We start from the raw sequence: 18,576 nt of genomic DNA, 5'->3' as shown, positions 1-18,576 counted from the left end.
GTGTATGGTGTCTTCATCACCCCATATCCTGGAGGCACATCAGTCATGCTGTGATTGGATGTGGAGACAACCAGTTTTAGCCACTAGCTGCTTATCTGCAGTCAACCAATCGTGCCTTAAATGTACAGAGATCAGTTTGGTAGCTATTCTCTAAAACCCTGTTTTATTCAACTAAAGTTTGATTCAAGACAGATTGCTGGATCTAGCTCACAGCTTCTTCAAAGAACACTAGAGAAAATAGGCTATCAGCTATCTTGTCTAGACTAGACCAGTGGTGTAAACAAAGTAAAGTAGCCTACGTTTACTCAAGTACTTAAGTACAATTTTGAGGTATTTTTTTTTACTTTACTGGAGTATTTCCAATTTTCAGTATTTTTACTTCTACTCCACTACATCTCAGAGACAAATATTGTACTTTTACTCCACTACAATTATTTGAAAACTTTAGTTACTAGTTACTTTGTAGATTTGTATTATTATAACAAAACATACATTAACCACTTCAGCCCTATATAGATTTTGGCCAGTTGAAAATAGCGATGCAACGCATTGTGAGCTTGTAGATCTGCTATTTTCAAAATATTTTTATGCATTTGAAAACTTGCGAAATGGGACATTCTGCATAATGAGTACTTTCTACTTTTGGTACTTTATGTACATTTTGATAGGCTACCAATACTTTTGCACTTTAGAATTCTGGACTTTTATTTGTAACATGGTATTTCTACATTGCAGAATTTATACTTTTACTTAAAGTAAAAAATGTGAGCACTTTTTCCACCACTGGTCTAGACTCTAGAATAGACCGTCCTTATCAGGACTCTAGACTTCAACTATGGAGTTTCGCTATTCACGTGTCTCATCATCACGCCGCTTGACTTCGAATTGCTGGTTGACACAATATGCATATAGAACATACTATGTTGCCTGCGCCTTGTTTTACAGACAAAAGATCACCTGCTTTGAGTGTCACTGGAATATTACGAATCGCGTTCATTTTCATTTTGTCACACACATTGATTGGTAACTTGTTTTGATGTTTTTACTTTTACTAAAAGCACACTTCTAAACTTTAAACACACAAAGCACTTCCCAAAATACACCCACACAAAGTACAATACTTAGGCAACATATAACTTGAATGCCTACCAAGCATAGGACAGGGCAGAAAAGTAGTGAAGTACAGTATGTAAATACTGCTATGGAAATATAAATAACATGTAAACGTACTACAATAGGTGATATAGGCTACCTAATCAAAAAGGCTACCTAATCAAAAAAAATATAAACAAATACAAATGTATTGCAATAGATTGACACAAATGCAGAATTCAAATGTTTGTGCAAATTTGCAGAAAAGTAAAGATATTGCAGAAAGTGTGGCATTCATGTTCGTTTAGTTGAGAGGTTTGGCGCCACCCTGTGATTAACGCTGTTCCAATTATAACATTTATCACCACTGAGAAGATATGGCTGAAAGCCTGTTTACAATTCTAGATGTAAAAATTTATAACATCAGTTTTGTGTTCATGTTTTTTTTATTTGCAATTCAGCATAAGAGTCTGTTTAAGTCAGAATAAAGCAAAAGGTCACTTTACGATTTAATTGATGAAGGTAAGGGTATAAAAACGTATAATTATGCATTCAGTTGTAAGACTTCAGATGCTCATTTCTTATTAGTGTAAAGAAATGCATGTCAATTAATAGAGTAATGTGGGTAGCTGCAAAGTAGTAAGACAAAATGGTAAATAGTGGCACTGGCAAAAATGACATGTTTTGAATAGGTATTAACAAGTGTCCAGATTAACCTGGGTCAGCCCTACGTTTCCTCAGCACCTGAATTATTCTTCCATCCAAATTAGGCCCCATGTTCCCACAGCCCTACATTATCTTTTCCGATCCCAATTGATGTCCCATGTTCCCTCAGCACTTACTCATATTTTGATGATGGGGCAGAAGACCCAAATGCTGAGGGCAGCCCTTTGAAAACAAGGCAAGCACACCTACGGAAGTAGGAACTGTCGACTTAATGCCGTCCAAGTTGCATAATGATAGTGTGAGAATCCGTTATAAATAATCCATTTAGAAATTGCACACATGGTTAGTTTCCACATCAAGTTGACATGGTCCACATGGTACCTTAAAGGGTATCCTTTGCATCAACATGTGGATGCTGAGGTTCCTGCTCAAGTGGGGGAAATGTGATGCCTATTGCATGAGGAATATGGGCTTAAGGAAAGACTCACTCCCACTGAATTCATGTTTTAAATGAGACAGTAAACATGAAGATACAGAGGTGAGACCAGAAAACAATTGAGCAGTATGTTTGTATGGAGAGAACCAGGGACATGCGGAGAAAATTTGAGGGAATGAAATGTCCATCAGTCCGGCAACTGCCGCCAAAGATTATTTGGCATTTCCAGCCAGATTTGGAGGAACATCTCATTTTAAATTAACACTAGGTTTATACAGTACTTGTCATGAAAAAAATAGTCCAATTACAATCCAGTAGAATGAATGGTTATCAAAGAGAAATTAGCAGTTTCAGTTATTAAGTAAAGTTCTCATAATGCAGTAAGCATTTGCTTGATTGGAGAGAACAATTGAGTATCAAATGTTATTATGGAGAGAAAGAATATTAACAAAACCAATAATATTGAGCGCAGCTTGGATTGATCTAATTTACTGTACAAATACAAAACTCCAGTTACAGTTCTACAGAATGTACAATTTCACAGGATCTTCAGTTCCATAGAATTCATTTTAATTCTTAGTGAGTTCATCTCCGTCTAAAGTACAGTGAGGGGCTGGAACTTCCAAGCTTTGAGAATGTTGGATCTCACTGGTCATCTTAGTATCTGTAGTATGGGCTTCTTGATCGGGACCGGGATCTCCTGCAAACAAAGATAGACAGAGAGCTAAAGGTTAACAGACTCTAAAGACTACATGCAAATATATGTCTAAAGACAACATGCAAATATATGCAAGACAGAACACGCATTTGAAAGTGCATACAATTAGTGTGAGACAAAAATAAATTAATCATAAGAAAGATAGATTAAAAGCAATTCGGGGACTCAAATTATGTTTATGACTCAGATACGAGTGAAATGTTTTTTACTCATCATACAATAAATCTGATTAATCTATAGATCCATTATTCTAACAGCACTTGTATCTACTGAAGGCCTGGCTTCAATAGTCGAAGTGCGCCACTGGCAAAAACAAAATAATTCATTCTGCTTTATTGAGGCCTTTGGCATTCTTGTGGCTTCTCACATACCTTCTGGATGAGCTGTAGTCTCGGCCTGAGGGGCAGAGGGCACAGAGTGATCATCAACACAATAGCATGCTAAAAAATTGCCATAAAACTGTCAAAACTACAAATGAGACTTAAACAATTCCTGACATTAGAGGTCTGGCAAATCACATTTGGTTTTGCATATGTTGAAAAATTGCAAAATGGCACACAGCAGCAGCATTAAGGTTTAGTTAACCAGACTCTTTAGTGTAACGAAATGAAAGATTGGATCCATGTGGCTGCTGGTAGAACTACTTTCTCACCATATTTAGACGGAGAGGGCGAGTGACTCTGCCGTCCATATTGTCGCTCCCACTCATCCCTCTCTTTCTCACGCCGCTCACGCTCCCTGGTCACAGAGTGGTCAATTTGGACAATTGCAGTGAATGTACACAAAACATGAATGCATGGCATACACATACAGAAACAAACCGATGCATGCACGACACACAGGCTTACTTCATGCGGATCTTGCGTGCCATGGCTCGTAGTTCTCCCTCTCTCTCCTGTAAAACACACACAGAAATGAGAAAACAGTGGACAAGAGGATTATCTTATGCACACACCAGTGCATGCATGCATGACGTGTGTCTTGTGTGTTGTCGTACACCTACCTGCCGCTTGTTTTCCTGCAGCTGGACCTTCACTTGGGCTGCTTTCTTATCCGCCTTGGCTACACGCATCAAGAGTCACAAAAAGTATAAATACAGTATAGGGGTACGGAAGTCTGCCATCAAAAAACGCACCCCCCGGGTCACGGAAGTGTTTTTCCTATTCCAAATCCCATACCTCTTTTATCACATCATATAATAACTGTTACAAAAATAAAAGAGTGAGACGATTTTACTCATATGGTTAGGTTATGAAGCATCAACTGACAGCAAAAAAGTATCAATTTATACAAAAAGCAAAGGCCACCTACAAATCGAATACAATTCTCAGGCTTAAAAATGCCTCACTAACAACTACATCTCCCATTACACACATGGCTGTCGCTTATAATAATCAGTGTCACATTGTATTGCTTTGGACTTTACTTTCTGTAGGAGTAGCATTGTCAGTTTTCAAACAAACTAAATAATAACACCCACTGATAAGTCATGAAATCTTAAGAATCCAGGAATGTTTTTGAACGAGTGATGTGCTTCAGTGGGGACAGTGAATCATGTGATTTCCTAATGTAGTTTTTAACGCTTCTTCCAGGTACCGCGCATTATTAATTCAATTTTCTCCAAACAGACTATCAATATAAATGATGCAGAGCTGACTCCCTAACAAAATCGGCAGACAGTTCTTATACGATGCGATAGAAAAACACACTTCTGTGTCCCCGGGGGCATGAGTTTGACGTCAGGACTTCAGTACTCTATTTCAAATGAACAATTCAAAAGTTGATCTGTGCTCTAGGGAACAGTTAGAGGGGAAGTGATGCCATGATGGTTGTAGTAGCATAGTCTTGTACTGCAAAAACATGATAAAGTGTGAGTATGTGTGGGATGGTATGTAACGGCCTGTCGACAGGGCGGAAATTAAGGGTACAGTTGTCCCCCCCCCCCCCCCCCCAAGACAGAGGAATCCCAGTGGAGGTGGGGTCCTCGACTCCCCACGGGTGGCTTGGTGCGCAATGTAGTGGTCTTGATCTCCAACGGGTATAATTGACTGGGAGGGAGCAGTTAGGGGTGTCTTGCTCAGGGACACCTCAACACCTAGCCGGGGCCAGGAACCCAACCTGGGACCTCCTGCCTCCCAGGCGGGGTCTCTATCCATTCAGCCGGCCACTTATTAAAATATGTTATTTCGTTTGAGGAGCTGAAATTGTAATATTTGGGAAATAGCTGTGCCTCATTACTGCTTTAAATTATTATGCATAGCCTACCCGTTTGGTACCATTTGTATAGTATATGATCCTCAAAATGCCCACATATTATGTCTTGCATACTTTAATGTTTACACTTTGTATTAGAGTGGCACTACTTGGGAGTAGGATATGGCATATTTGCCACTGTCCTGCATCATTCCACTGATGTCAAAGTTATATGAAATGTTGAAAAGATAGAAGCCAAATAATATTGTAGCATTTGGTGAATCGAGCTGGGATCGCACCTCGTTCTCCCACTTGGCAGAGCAGGCAGGCAAAAAGCTGTGCCAATAGAGCTAGCTCGCTTGGCGGAGCTGTTGCGGCCGGGTCATTTACGGGGTCGCTACACTATGAAAATATGGGAGTTGTGTAGGTTTGCAGCAAGGCACACAAGGACATGTTACAGCTCATTGTAATGTTTTTATGTTGTAATGGGAAAAAAGCTCTGTGTACAACTTCGCAAATAACAGAAGGGGGGGTGGGGGTTTGTTGTTGTCATGGGGGGCCTTATTTTCAGAAGTTTTCCCCCCCCGCCCATAAATCCTGTCGGCAGGCCTGGGTATGTGTACCGCAACAACATGACAAAGATTGAGTATATGTGTGGGATTGCGGTAGGGTATGTGTCCTGGTGTAAGTGTGCACAGTACGTTCTAAAATAAGGTGCACGTGTGCATGTCCTCGTTCCTCTCACTCACACTGCTTGTTGAGAGCCTTCTGCATACGTATCTTCAGCTTTTCCTGAGGGGTCATCTTGGGCTGTGGTTGACACAACTGTATTAGTACACACTCATACAGCCAGGCGTGTGCGTGTGTGTGTGTGTGTGTGTGTGTGTGTCACCACGGGTACAGTGCAGCTATACTATTACCATCCTCCATATATACATTAACAGGTGGAAGATGTCAGTCACATATAGAAAATGACATGTACTTTTCGTTGTGCGCCATCTTTAGCTATGATTTGATCTGACTGAGGGAACAGTGTGTGTGTGTGTGTGTGTGTGTGTGTGTGTGTGTGTGTGTGTGTGTGTGTGTGTGTGTGGACACACATGCACAGGAGTGAGGCAAACTCGGTGCCCGCAGACTTCGTTTGCAGCTGCTGTGGGGCAGTTTAGAAGCAGGATAGGATCCAGTTACATGAACCTGGCATTTCTAATCTATACAGTGCATGTATGAACGCTGTCAGGGTCATTAAGGAAGGAGGCTTGAGGGGTTTTTGAAAAAAACAAAACAAGTTCAGGTCCAGTGCATTCAGAAAGCTCAGAAAATGGCCAGTGGCACTTTGTCACTCACTGACACACCCAGGGCTCAGCTGCACACACCTGGCCAGGCAGGAATCCAACTGCTCATGCAAGAGTAACTAAGTCCTAACACTGTACGGCTAGCCTGGAAAGACACATTCAGTTACACTCTACTTGCCCGTTTGATATTTCTACTTTAGTCCTCAAATGTATGTATACTTTCTTTAGTCCTCAAATGTATGTATACAAATAAATGAATCCGTTTGATATTTATGTGGCAGATTAAATGATTGCATAGCACTGGCGAACAAGCTAGAATGTGTTGTTCCACATAGAGAAGGCTCTGCTGCTTGTTCAGACAAGCTCAGACACCATTGTCCATAGCACACCACCTGACTTTCAACACACGCTACAACAGGACAGAGTAGCTACAGCCAAAGGAATAAGCAATACGTGGTGATTTGTCCAGCATCAAAGCTCTCTTATCAGCGAAGCTACAAATAAAAATCACCAGAAACTACAGCGATTCTCCCCTCTTCCACAACAATGACCTTGCTCGAATGAATTGCTCGAGAACTACGCCACAAATTTGACAGTGCATTTCTTTATGTGACTACCTTCAATATAAATATAAATTAAGTTTCACTTACTAGCCATTTAAAATACAACCACTTATCCAGTGCAGATAAGCAATATCCTATCAGGATAGGTTGAAATATGGTCATAAAGGGAAGGAATTATGGTCATATGGGAAGAAATTAATCATACTTATGGGCACACTGTGAAATGTGTTAAAACTACAAAGGTCGGAATACTGAAAAGGTGAAATAAACCAGATTTGGAAGAAGCAATATGATCTTTGAATCTGTGAGACTACAAAACAAACACCGGTCACTCGCATGCACACACCTACATGCGCAAAAGCAGAAGGGTACAGACACACACACACACAGACACATACATGTAACAGTAACATCCCTAAGAGTCGTCCATTAAGGTTACATAACAGAGTCTGGGCATAATTAGTCAGAGTCATTGGTCTAATTCACAGATTCTGCTCAATAAAAACAGAAGATGGGAGACAATGTGCTGACAATGTCAAAACAGATGACTGGGTCTGACTGTTGTAAAGTCCTTCCACATTGAAAAAGACATTTGGTGAATTTCATTCTCTGTGGACATTGGACAACAATGGCTGCTACATCCCAGTCTGCTGGACAACCATGTCAGCCTGTCAGGGGGTGAGGGAGAGAAACCCAGCTAAATCAAATTCTTACTGACTTTGGCAGCTCCCGTCTCTTTACCACCCGGAGTATCAGGCCTAGAGGAAGAGAGAGGAGAAAGGAGAGAAGACATGTCAGTAAGAAGGTCTCCAACCTACAGTAAAATCTAAACAGAAATGGCGTACTAAATCCCAGTTTGGACAACATTAGTATTACAGGACAATGTCCCAAACAATTTTTTTTGACGCCAGTTATTTCAGTGCACGATCCATTTGGAATAAATCCATTACACCTCAAAATGACAGATTAACTGAAGACTTATGCCATTTTAACTCTCTACACAACCCACAGTGAAGGTTGGTTGCTATGAGTCGTTTGGTAAATAAGGCAGTGCCAATAATAAGTTAAATTAGACACTACACATGCGAGGAGATCTCATTTCTAGTTCGGGAGGAAATTTATGAGCTAATTTGTTAAGATTAGACAGCACAAACATTTCTGAAATTACATCACCAGACCTATAATACTATTAACAGGGCTTAAAGGACGACTTCACCCATTTTCAACCAGTCTTCATATAATTGGTCCTCACTAATGCTCATGATAATATGGCACAATTTTTGTCTATTCAGTCTGTGTCTCAGAGGAGGACTGTGACAGTTCAGAAACCAGTCTACCAGTGACATCATCGATGGGGAATCCAAGATAATAGAAACTACAGGCTTTCTATTCCTGGAAAGTTAGCATGCTATAATGGAAGCCATTGTTCCCTCGTTAATAAAAATAATAACATTGAAATAATGAAGGGGAAAAAATCCTTCCTAACGATGATGTCACTGGTAGACGGGTTTCTGAAGTGTCCACAGCCCTCCTATGAGACAGACTGAGTAGAACAAAATGACACAATTTTATCAGGAGCATTAGTGAGGATCTATTATATGAAGATAGGCTGAAAATGGGTGAAGTCGTCCTTTAAGTGTAGTTTAGCATATTTGTGTGCATTAAGTGTAGTTCAGCATATTTGAGAGCATTTGCTTGTTTCAGCTTGAATGTCTGGATCGTCTTCTTACTTTCTTAGCTTGTCAGAGAGGGCAGGGGTCGAGGGCTGGGCTCCTCTGTGTGACGGCGATGGGCTGTGGTTGGTGCGACTGGGGGACTGTGAGGGACTGGGGCTACCGCTGGCCCCTCGCCGATGACCTCCAGAGCTCCGCCCCTCCCTCCTAGAACTGGCCCCCTGCCGTGAGCGAGAACGAGACCTGATGGAAGAACAGGATTTAGGCTCATTGCAATGTGTGCTACGAAATAAATGTTACAGTGCTACAACAAATCAACCAGCCTCACCTTGTCCGTCTGCGTGCAACGTGGCGTCTCCTGTCTCTGTCCCTGTCTCGGTCTCGCTCTCGGTCATTTGAACGAGATCGCGTCCGGTCGTGTCTCCGCCAAGATCCGCCCGCTCCATTGCCCCCTCTTCCACGGGAGCGAGAGTTGGATCGCCGCCTCGACCGAGAGCGGGTACGAGAACGTCGCCCATCCCTCCCTCCCCGTCCCCGGCGAGCACGGCGAGAGCGGGAGGACGAGCGGGAGGAGGAACGGGATGAGGAGGAGGAAGAGGAGGGCGAGCGGCTGGAGGAGGACCTTCGTCTCCTGGACAGACAGAGAGAGAGAGAGAACTTTAGGATCAACACAATCACAGTGCACTGGCCTCGAAAAGGCTAACAGCGCATTTCTTAGTCGGCCAATTGCTTCTTTGCTATAGGCTACTTTGAGTAGTGGAGAGGCTGCGGACACTTTTGGCAGTAATGATGAAGCATTAAATAAAAAGCTCAAATTCAGGGCCTTACTCACATATATGATCTCATGGTTGGACATGCTCAATAACTAATGTGCATCAAAGCATTCAAATATAACACTAGATTTTCACCCTCTACAATGAGATTTCCTTCTTAAAAGTGACATCATGCTGATATTGATATTTGACGACACACAACTAAAGAAAATGCTTATATGGTGAAGTAACTTCAAAATAAACCAAAACTAATGCTCCGCGTCACAAAAAAGTCAATCAAAATACTTTTTGGTCCAAACACCTGCAGTCATTTCAACAGGCAATAACATAACTGGTCAGGAGAAAGAAAAAAAACAATGAGAAGCCAGGAAGGGGAAAGTTACCGACCGGGAGCCCCTGCTATGACCTGCGGGGTGCTGCGAGTTGGTGGGCCCGTGGCCAGATTGCGGAGCGGCGGCTTGAGTGGCTGCGGCAGCCTCTTCATCGCTGCCGCCAAAGCTAGTGATGAAGGTGATCTTCTCGGGACCCGGAGAACGAGACCGGGACCGGGATTCAGAACTGGACTCCGATTCTGGCCTGATAAAAATTGGAAGAAGACATCAACCATGTTAGCGACAGGGCAGACGCAGGGTCATGAAATTAGAACGTGACTGTTTGATTACCAAAATGAAACCTAAGACGGTCGAAGTGGAAATGTAAACGTTTTTTAAAACTCACCGTTTGTAGGGGTCATACGTTGGGCTGTCTCTCCTAGCATAGCTGTAATGCAGGACAGCAAACAGAGGATAGGTATGGTTCATTACAGGGTTACCGGATGGATTCACAAAACGAGAAATATACTGTATATATGACAGCATCAAATTACCTGGGTGGACTGATCTGTCTACCCTTCAGTCTCTTCTCCCTGAACTCCCTCCTCTGTCTTCGAGAGCGGCGGCCCTGAGATAATAAAACATGTTAGTGATGGTGCCAACAACCAAATAAAAGCACAAACAGTAAACAGTAAACACGCACACACACACAAGTATCTTACAGAATACATGGCCTTCTCTGCCTCCAGAGCCTTGGCATGTTTGATGGCTTCCACTTCCTCCTTGTCTTTCCTCAACATCCTGATAAACGGATAAGTTTATAATGTTAAGTTACTGTTAAATGTTGATGATTATACTAATGACATTTTAGAGTACCGTTCTGTACACACTTGGCCATTTTCACGTTTTTTCCCCTTCTTAATATAGGCATTTTAAAGAATCTATTCAGGTGCTAAATCTGACTTTGCAGTTATGGTCACAAACATTACAGTTTAAGACGGCTACTCGCCTGCTAGCCTAGGTTAGCTGACCTAAGGTGTTTATGTATTGGTTACATAACAAATACCTTCTTCACAGCGTTAAAGGAATTTATTATAATCTTTTCACAATCCACATATCAATAACTGTTCTTAATTGTATCTTCAGCCTTTGCCTTTGAAGAGGGACAAACAATGGTAGAAATCTTACCTGACAAAGTCTCCTTCAGCCATTCCGTATGGGGTTGCAATTTTGTTCAGATCCAATTCCTGTTCTTGGTTCAGTTCATCCACATCCACCTCCACATCTAGACAGACAAATCATATACAGCAATACACTTCATCAATTTCAATTCACATCTAAATCCCTGACTTAATATACTGAACTTTTCAGGCATGGGAGATAAATACATTCTACAGTAGCAAGAGAACTAAGGTTGAGCCGAATACAACCTAATATGACATTGTAGTACTGACGTGACACTGACCTCCAAATACTATGCTAATGGATACTGTACCAAGTACTCTGACAATGGGTACAAGTAATGCATAACCGAAGGGGCATGCATTCCAAACGCATGACATCATAGACTAGCCTCCAAGTACTACTGTATGATAATGGGTACTGCCCTAAGTACTCTGACGTCAGGTACAACATGTATTGCATAACCGGGGGGCATGCGTTCCCATCGGGCATCGCCCTAGTTTTAGTAATGTGTGAATTAAACATTTAACAATGTGAGCTTACTTTTGTTTAAAAATGTATAATTCAGAGGCAGTGGTAGTAGGCAGAGGTAGTGCAGGGGTAGCGGTCATGTATAACACTGGAGACCAGGGGTTCGAAGCCCCACCATAGTGCTGGGCAATCCCAGGCATTGCACTAGTGACGACTACTACAGGTTGGCCAGGGCACCTGTTCAGTGGGGGTCTGAACAGGGAAGAATAGCGTGATCCCTCCATGTGCGTTAGATCCTCTAAGAGAAAGCCCTCACTGTCAAGTGAAAAGGAGGCGTCTGGCAACTTCATGAGTATCAGAGAGGGCATGTGCTCATCTACACCCTCCCTAACAAACCAACCAGTAGTGTTCAGCAGCGACATGGGACTACAGTACAAGGGGAAGTGGGAATTGGCAGAATGACTAAATTGAGATAAATTGAAAAAAATATAATAAAAGAAAGGCCCACCAACATACAAAAACAGCCATTCATGTTTTTTTGGTTCTCGGAATCCGTTGTATCAAATCGATTTGATTGCATTGCTACTCGACACTACACCTCCTCCAGTCATTTGGGACAAACACACCAAGTATGAGGCCGTTCGGTCAGACAGCGCCCGAGTTATGGACAGGCAAACACACAGGTTTCTTGAATTAGTAGATAGATTAAAATGCAGCAGTGGTGGTCATATTTGATCAGTGGCGGGGTGCTGCTGAATCCATATAGGGATTCGGGAAACACTATCAGGTTAATTTATTGGTACAAATAGAATATTTATTTGACACCATTTCATCAGTCATGAACTTAAATACAGGTCAATTGCATGAAACTGAATGAAGCTTCGGAGTTCGGAACCATTCAGCTCAGCCTGAAAGAACTCTCGCAAACTGATAATAATCATGATGCATAATATTACAAATTATTTAAATTTACAAATGATAACTTATACCATTCCCATAAAATAGCAGCAGCCTTGAGTAGATATCTAAGAACATACAAGTTCTATATTTTTGTGTTCTCTTTCTGCATGACACAGGTCATGCAAATGTATTTTATTTTAAACACATCTCCGTGCAACCCTGTTTTGGCTATATGAAAAAAGAACATTATCGAACCAATATCTGGGATGCCCTCGTCCTCTTCCGATTCACTGTTCTCAGAATTTTCCTCATCTTTATCCGACTGGGGTTCAGGTTCCGTCACAGTGCTGTCCTCATAGGTGTATCCAATGGTGGCTTTCTTTTCAGCCAGTCTGTAACATTAGATTAGAGACAATTAGCTATACCTCACACAAGTGGTTAAACAGATCAAGGAACCTACTATGGTTAAATGCATAGTTGAGATGGCCATCAAGGGTGTTTTACATCGGGTGGTGATTTGGTACTCACTTTTTTTTCTCATCTTCATTTGGTCTTGGCAGGCCACCATAGAGCTCATCTAAGTAGATCTGGTACAAACACTGCTCCTCAGAGACTGCAAGGGGGACAGTGGGGAGTTAAAGACCATAGCACAACAGCAGAAGGGTAGTACCAAAGACAGGCTAGCATCATAGCAACAAGAGGAACATACACATCCCCGAAAATGATGCAGTTAATAAGCCTTGTAAATGTTGCATTATGGAGCAACTTATTTTTTACGATTGATGCTGCTCATTACCAATCTTGTCTGTGAAATTCTAGTAATTAGGATGAAGAGAAAGCAGCCAGCACTCAATAATGTCCTTTTCAATGTTTTATTGGCCTCACAGCAAAGGATGCGTTTCGACTTGTGCAGCCTTCCAGTGTTCACTGCACAAGTCGAAACAAGTCCTTTGTGCGTACCGATGTTGCCAATAAAACATTGAAAGGACATTATCGAGTGCTGGCTGCTTTCTCTTCATATTAAAATTTTGCCATGAACCTAAAAGCCTCTTTATTGTGTTTTTGGAGTATTGCGGGGATTCTGTTTTCTCTAAACTTATTTAGGATAAAAATACTAAAACTTTACCGGTTTTGTATCTTGTGATGCAGGAGTTACTGAATAAATACTCACTGTTGGCAAAGTCATTCTGAACTAAACCTCTGTAGCGTTCATAGTTGCATTTCCTCTCCTCTGACTCCTGCTCTGGGGAGCTACATAAAACAAAGATCATCAATAAGGATTGACACTTTTAATATTTGGCTGCTTCCTCAATTCTAGAGCCTAGCTACCGTTGAAGATGTGATTTGTGATTGTGAACCTGTTTAAGTCCTACTTACACAGTGCTCAGAAGTGGAGGGGTGTAGGTGGGGATGTAGTCCAGATGAGCCCGTACATCAAACCTATCAATCATGTTGTTGGCATCTCCCTGCCACGGCATCCTTAAAATAAACAGGCAGGAACTGATCAGTAAAGAGGACACCAGCCCTGAATAATATATTTACAAGTAGAGTTGTTCCAATATCAATACCAGTATCGGAAAAGCTGCCGATACTGCCTAAAATGCTGGTATCAGTGAGTATGTCAGTCTATGCCAGGGATATTCAACTAGATTAGGCAGGGGGCCACAATCGTAAAATTACTTGAAGTCATGGGCCACAAGACCGTGACAAAAAAAAACGTTTAACCGCTTGTTGTGTGCTATAGGTGCGATAGGACACAATAATGGACACATTATGTCCATTATGGTAACTTATTAGGGCCTGTTTCATACTGCATCCATGCATGTTGATGTTTGATAGGAACATTTCTGTGTCAGTCCTTTATAGTGCACAGGCTTAGATTTTGATATTAAGAAAATAAGTAGATATTTCAGTATGTTCTGTGCACGGGTCCCTGGCATGGAAACATCTTTGTAAAAAGAGTATTGGGGACCAGGTGAAGTGTTTACATGTTCGTATGAATGAAAGGATATTTCATTTTGTTTGTTTGTTTTGAGTACCCGGGTGATAAGAGCACAAGGTCTTATGATGTATTTGAAGTGGATGAGGAACTCGTTACAGATGGATGGTTTGTGATGGATGCACTGCACTCAAAAACCTCTGTTGTGGTTTGTAGTGAATAATCATAATTGCCTTGAAAGCTTTTGCCTTACTTGAAAGCTACATTATTCTGAAAGTAGTTCGAAGCATGGACGTAGACAACATTTCCGTCGTTTTGTTTCTTTGTACCATGAAAAGGTCTTTATACTTTTTAAAAATATTTCTGGGGCTTTTTCTGCCTTTATTTAAGAGGACAGTAGGCTGACAGGAAATAGGGAGAGAGATGGGGGGGTGACACACAGCAAATGCCGTCGGGATCAGGAGTCAAACCCGCAACACACTGTAAGACTGGATTACCAGCCTTTGTGGTATGTGCCTGGACCGGTAGGCCAGCAGGCACCCCAATACCTTTACTTTTGCCAGATGCTTAAATACATATGAAGTGAGCTACTTTAATAATTTGACCCAAGTGATTTTCTTATGGGGTGACTTACATTTACCCGCATTTGGGTTCCTGTAGCAGTGTCTTGACTGCAACTGCAGTACTGTTAATTTGGGACCCTGAGTGTCCCAAATCACTAATATTCCTCCATTCTAAATAGTAGCCTACATTTTATTCTTATCTGTTAATGGTTGATAACCATTAACAAGCTTCAGTAAACGGTTAAGAAAAACATTCAAAATGGTCATCCTGTACAACCAACCACATAATAAATATTTACATTTAATTTAACATTGGAACATGTAAAAAGAACATGTTCCAGGGGCCACAAGAAAGCTCCGCTGGGGCCGGATTTGGCCCGCGGTCCGCCAGTTGAATATCACTGGTCTATGCCATTCATATATGTAATTTATCACATGATGATATGTCATTTACAGTCTTCAATTATTTAGTATTTTGAAAGATTCAGTTGATGTTGCACTACTGTTTTATACTCTTACTGTACTATTTACATTACTGTACTATTTACATGATTATTTTATAAACTCATGGCTGCACTTTAACAATTATTAATGGAATTTTTATTCAATCCTAGATCAGTGGTTCTCAAACCTTTTAATTTCAAGGACACCAATAACTCTTGAGTGTGTAGAAATGGAACCAAATGTACACTTATTTGTACACTCTCAGAGTTACAGACCTGTAAGGATCCATTTGTAACCCCCTCAAGGAACCCAGAGTCCCTGGATCCCACTTTGAGAGCCACTGTCCTAGATTCTTTGTTAAATCACACATACTGGTATCGGATCGGTACTCGGTATCAACCGATACGCAAGTTATGGGTATCGGTAAGGAAAAAATTGCATCGGTACATCTCTACAAGGAAGCATGTGATCTTACATGTTGATGGGACTCTCTGCAGCCAGCGCTACAGCGGGATCCAGACTGATTTTATAGGCCCGGCCATGAACCTGTAGAAACTGTGCTGGATCTTTTTTCTAAGCAATGGGAGAGAACATATTATGAGCACCCAGTGGAAGAAAACAAATATGATAACAGACAGCCTCAAGATAGGCAGACTAAGGTAAAAAAAAAAAAAATTGCCATCATGTGTGACAACAGAGAATGCACGGCATGTCTCTTACTATCTTCTCGTAGTATTCCCTCCGGCGTTCCCCGCGGCGTTTGTAGTCTACCATCATGCCACGGAGCTTGCGCTCATGTTTGCGGGCCTCCTGCCACATGACAGCTCCGCTGGGGGTTGGGGCGCGGCGGGGCACGGCTGCTGTAGAGACAAGAGGATGGGGAAAAACAAAAGAGAGAGAGGATAGAGTAGGAAATTGGAGAGACAGATTAGAACAGTTGTGAAAGGGGTTGTTTACATGATGGACACAACCTCCATCCTGGGTCTGCATTTTGTTGCTGCCAGGCACAATACATTCAAATTTAGTTTAAAAAGGTACTTGTTTAATGCAAAGAATGAATAACCTCGACGTTCAGATACATTCTTGGTGAGCCAGATTATGTTGCAAAATGTGGAGGTCCTCACATTGTAAAACAGACTATTTTTTTTTTTTTACAGTTTGAACAAAATAGCCTAACCTAACCTCCCCCCCCCCCCCACACACACTTTTTCCTTTTTTTTTTTACCAGTAACCTGTAAGCTGATTGTATGACGTTCTGTATAGTAGTGTGTATATCTGTCAGTCTATTATATTATTATATGTCATCATGATTTGTGTGCGTGGGGATTTCATTTTAAACAAGCTTAGTGCTTTATGAGCCTTCCAGTTTAGTAGACCTTGTATTGTGAATTTGTACTTCCATGTACTATTGTTCTCATGTCTTACTAAATAAAGTACATCAATCAATCAATCAAAACTGTGACACAGCCGAACATGGATGCTGACAAAGATGTCATACACATGAACGTGTTTCATGCATTCTAACAGTGAAATGCTTCTGATTGCTAGTTCAGTTAGCAGCCAACATAGCTTGAGCAAGCATCATGGACAACAGTGTTGCCATGTCCAGTTATTTTAAGCGACATTGGGCTTCTTTATCTGCAAAGTTGCTTGTTTATTGGTAGTTGCGTTTTTCGTGGGCTTGTTTCTTAAGTGTAGTTCCTTATTTGGGTCGGTCTTGTTGAAACTTGTGGTTCTTAAACATTTTCATGTCAAGGACCCCCAAATTAATATGCATTTGTCCACAGCACAGACCCTTCCAATCTGAAAATATTTTATGCCAGGGATTCCCCTCCCCATACAAGGTTTGTGTTGTTTAAATAATGTTCCAAAATGACCACTCTTTTTTTTACCACAACGCGTTGTGAGCTTATAGATCTGCTATTTTCAAATAGCCGTAGACGCTTTTTTGGGCTTACTGCATGGACATCTCCTGGTCTTATTCACGCTTTTTATCCATGCATTAGAACGTCCATCCAATGGTAATCGGAAGAGATATACATTCATTAGGTTTAGACCAATGTGCATCTCCTTGCCATTAAACACAAAAGCACAAACTAGCCATGTTTTCATGGTTAGCCATTAGCGGCTAAGCTAATGTTCGTGACGGCCTCAACACATGCAGGGCCCCGGGTAGGTAGTCGGGTCGCATGGAGCCAGTCGTTGCTGCAGGCTTTTTAACGTGTGCAATAATGTACAAAATACAATTAAACCGCGTGGTGTGTACGGTTTTGGTTCCTGCATTCCAATGTGTACCTGTTTAATGGACCACCAACACAGACTTGGGTTTATTCCGCTGGTTCAAAGCGACGGCAGCCAGACATTCACTCACACACCACACCTCCTCCTTCCAGTCTGTCGTAACGATAGCAGACGGCTGGGGGCGCTAGCATACAGCATTATAGATACCGCTCAGTGTTGCCAGGTCTGCTTATTATAAGTGACGTTGGGCTTGTTTTTCTCCAAAGTTGCTTGTAAATATTGGCGGTTGTGGGGTTGTTTTTTTTTTGGGGGGGGGGGCTATTTTCTAAAGTGTAGTTGCTTTTTTGGAATTGTTTACTATTAATATTGCTTAAACCAGTGGTTCAACTTCTCAAACATTTTCAAATCAAGGACCCCCAAATTAATATGTATTTGTCCACGGACCCCCATATGCAAATATCTTGTGTCGGGAGGGGACCCAGATTTGTGTTGTTAAAATGTTTCAAAAAAGATTGTATTTTCCCACTTTTTTCCAAGAATGTTTTTGAAAATGGCAGATCTACAAGCTCAAGTAGAGTTGTGAGCTTGTAGATCGGCTATTTTCAAATAGCCAATGCATATCGTGTGGCCTCATAGTCGCTTTTCAATCTGGGATCCCAGGTTTTAAAAAAAAGGAAAAACACCGCCCCCAGCGTTTTTCACTTTTGCATTTCAGTAGCGAAGCTCTGAATCTGTTCTTGAGAGATTACTTCTTTTTGGCTTGTTTTCATAGACCTGGTTGCTTATTTATTTATTTTTTTCTGGATGATTTCTGGGTTCTGGATGATTTCCTCGGTTACTTTTTTTTTTTCACCGTTTTGTTTATTTCAAGTTCAGAGAAATATACAAGAATATGCAGAGTCAATATCAAAAGTAAAAATATATAAAAATAAATAAATTGTACAATCTTACCTGGTTGCTTATATCTCTCGCAGAATCTGGCAACACTGATACCGGTACATAGTAATTTATAGTCCGTAGTACGACGGTGTCGGTTGCCAAAAAGAATAGATCCACAGCACAACGCATCTTCTTTTATGATTGGTAAAGAGACGTGATGATGAATTACAACTGGTATTT

General features: G+C 41.3%; 1 protein-coding gene across 2 annotated transcripts; it reads right to left on the bottom strand.

The window, feature by feature from the left end:
• Nucleotides 1-1,149: 1,149 nt before the first annotated feature.
• On the bottom strand, nt 1,150-17,626 carry clasrp (CLK4-associating serine/arginine rich protein). 2 transcript variants are annotated; one of them, XM_080429544.1, is made up of 21 exons: nt 17,512-17,626; nt 15,937-16,076; nt 15,692-15,789; nt 13,648-13,749; nt 13,442-13,521; nt 12,799-12,883; nt 12,526-12,662; nt 10,906-11,002; nt 10,440-10,518; nt 10,272-10,345; nt 10,124-10,165; nt 9,794-9,982; nt 8,962-9,264; nt 8,691-8,876; nt 7,679-7,718; nt 5,855-5,915; nt 3,916-3,974; nt 3,761-3,807; nt 3,565-3,650; nt 3,284-3,308; nt 1,150-2,894 (listed from the first exon to the last, which is right to left on the bottom strand). In XM_080429544.1, the coding sequence occupies exons 2-21, from the start codon at nt 16,033-16,035 to the stop codon at nt 2,852-2,854; spliced, it is 1,932 nt and encodes a 643-aa protein (XP_080285670.1). In that variant the 5' UTR covers nt 16,036-16,076; nt 17,512-17,626; the 3' UTR covers nt 1,150-2,851. The 2 variants fall into 2 exon arrangements, 1 of the variants encoding a protein (XP_080285670.1); XR_013933224.1 differs by lacking the exons at nt 1,150-2,894; nt 3,284-3,308 and having other exon boundaries at nt 7,675-7,718.
• Nucleotides 17,627-18,576: the final 950 nt, after the last annotated feature.

This window comes from Gymnoscopelus braueri, assembly GCF_963280865.1.
Source record: "Gymnoscopelus braueri genome assembly, chromosome: 5".
In the NCBI taxonomy this organism is placed as follows: Eukaryota; Metazoa; Chordata; class Actinopteri; order Myctophiformes; family Myctophidae; genus Gymnoscopelus; species Gymnoscopelus braueri.
Note: the sequence above shows the minus strand (reverse complement) of the source record. Positions and strands in the feature narration are given on the sequence as shown.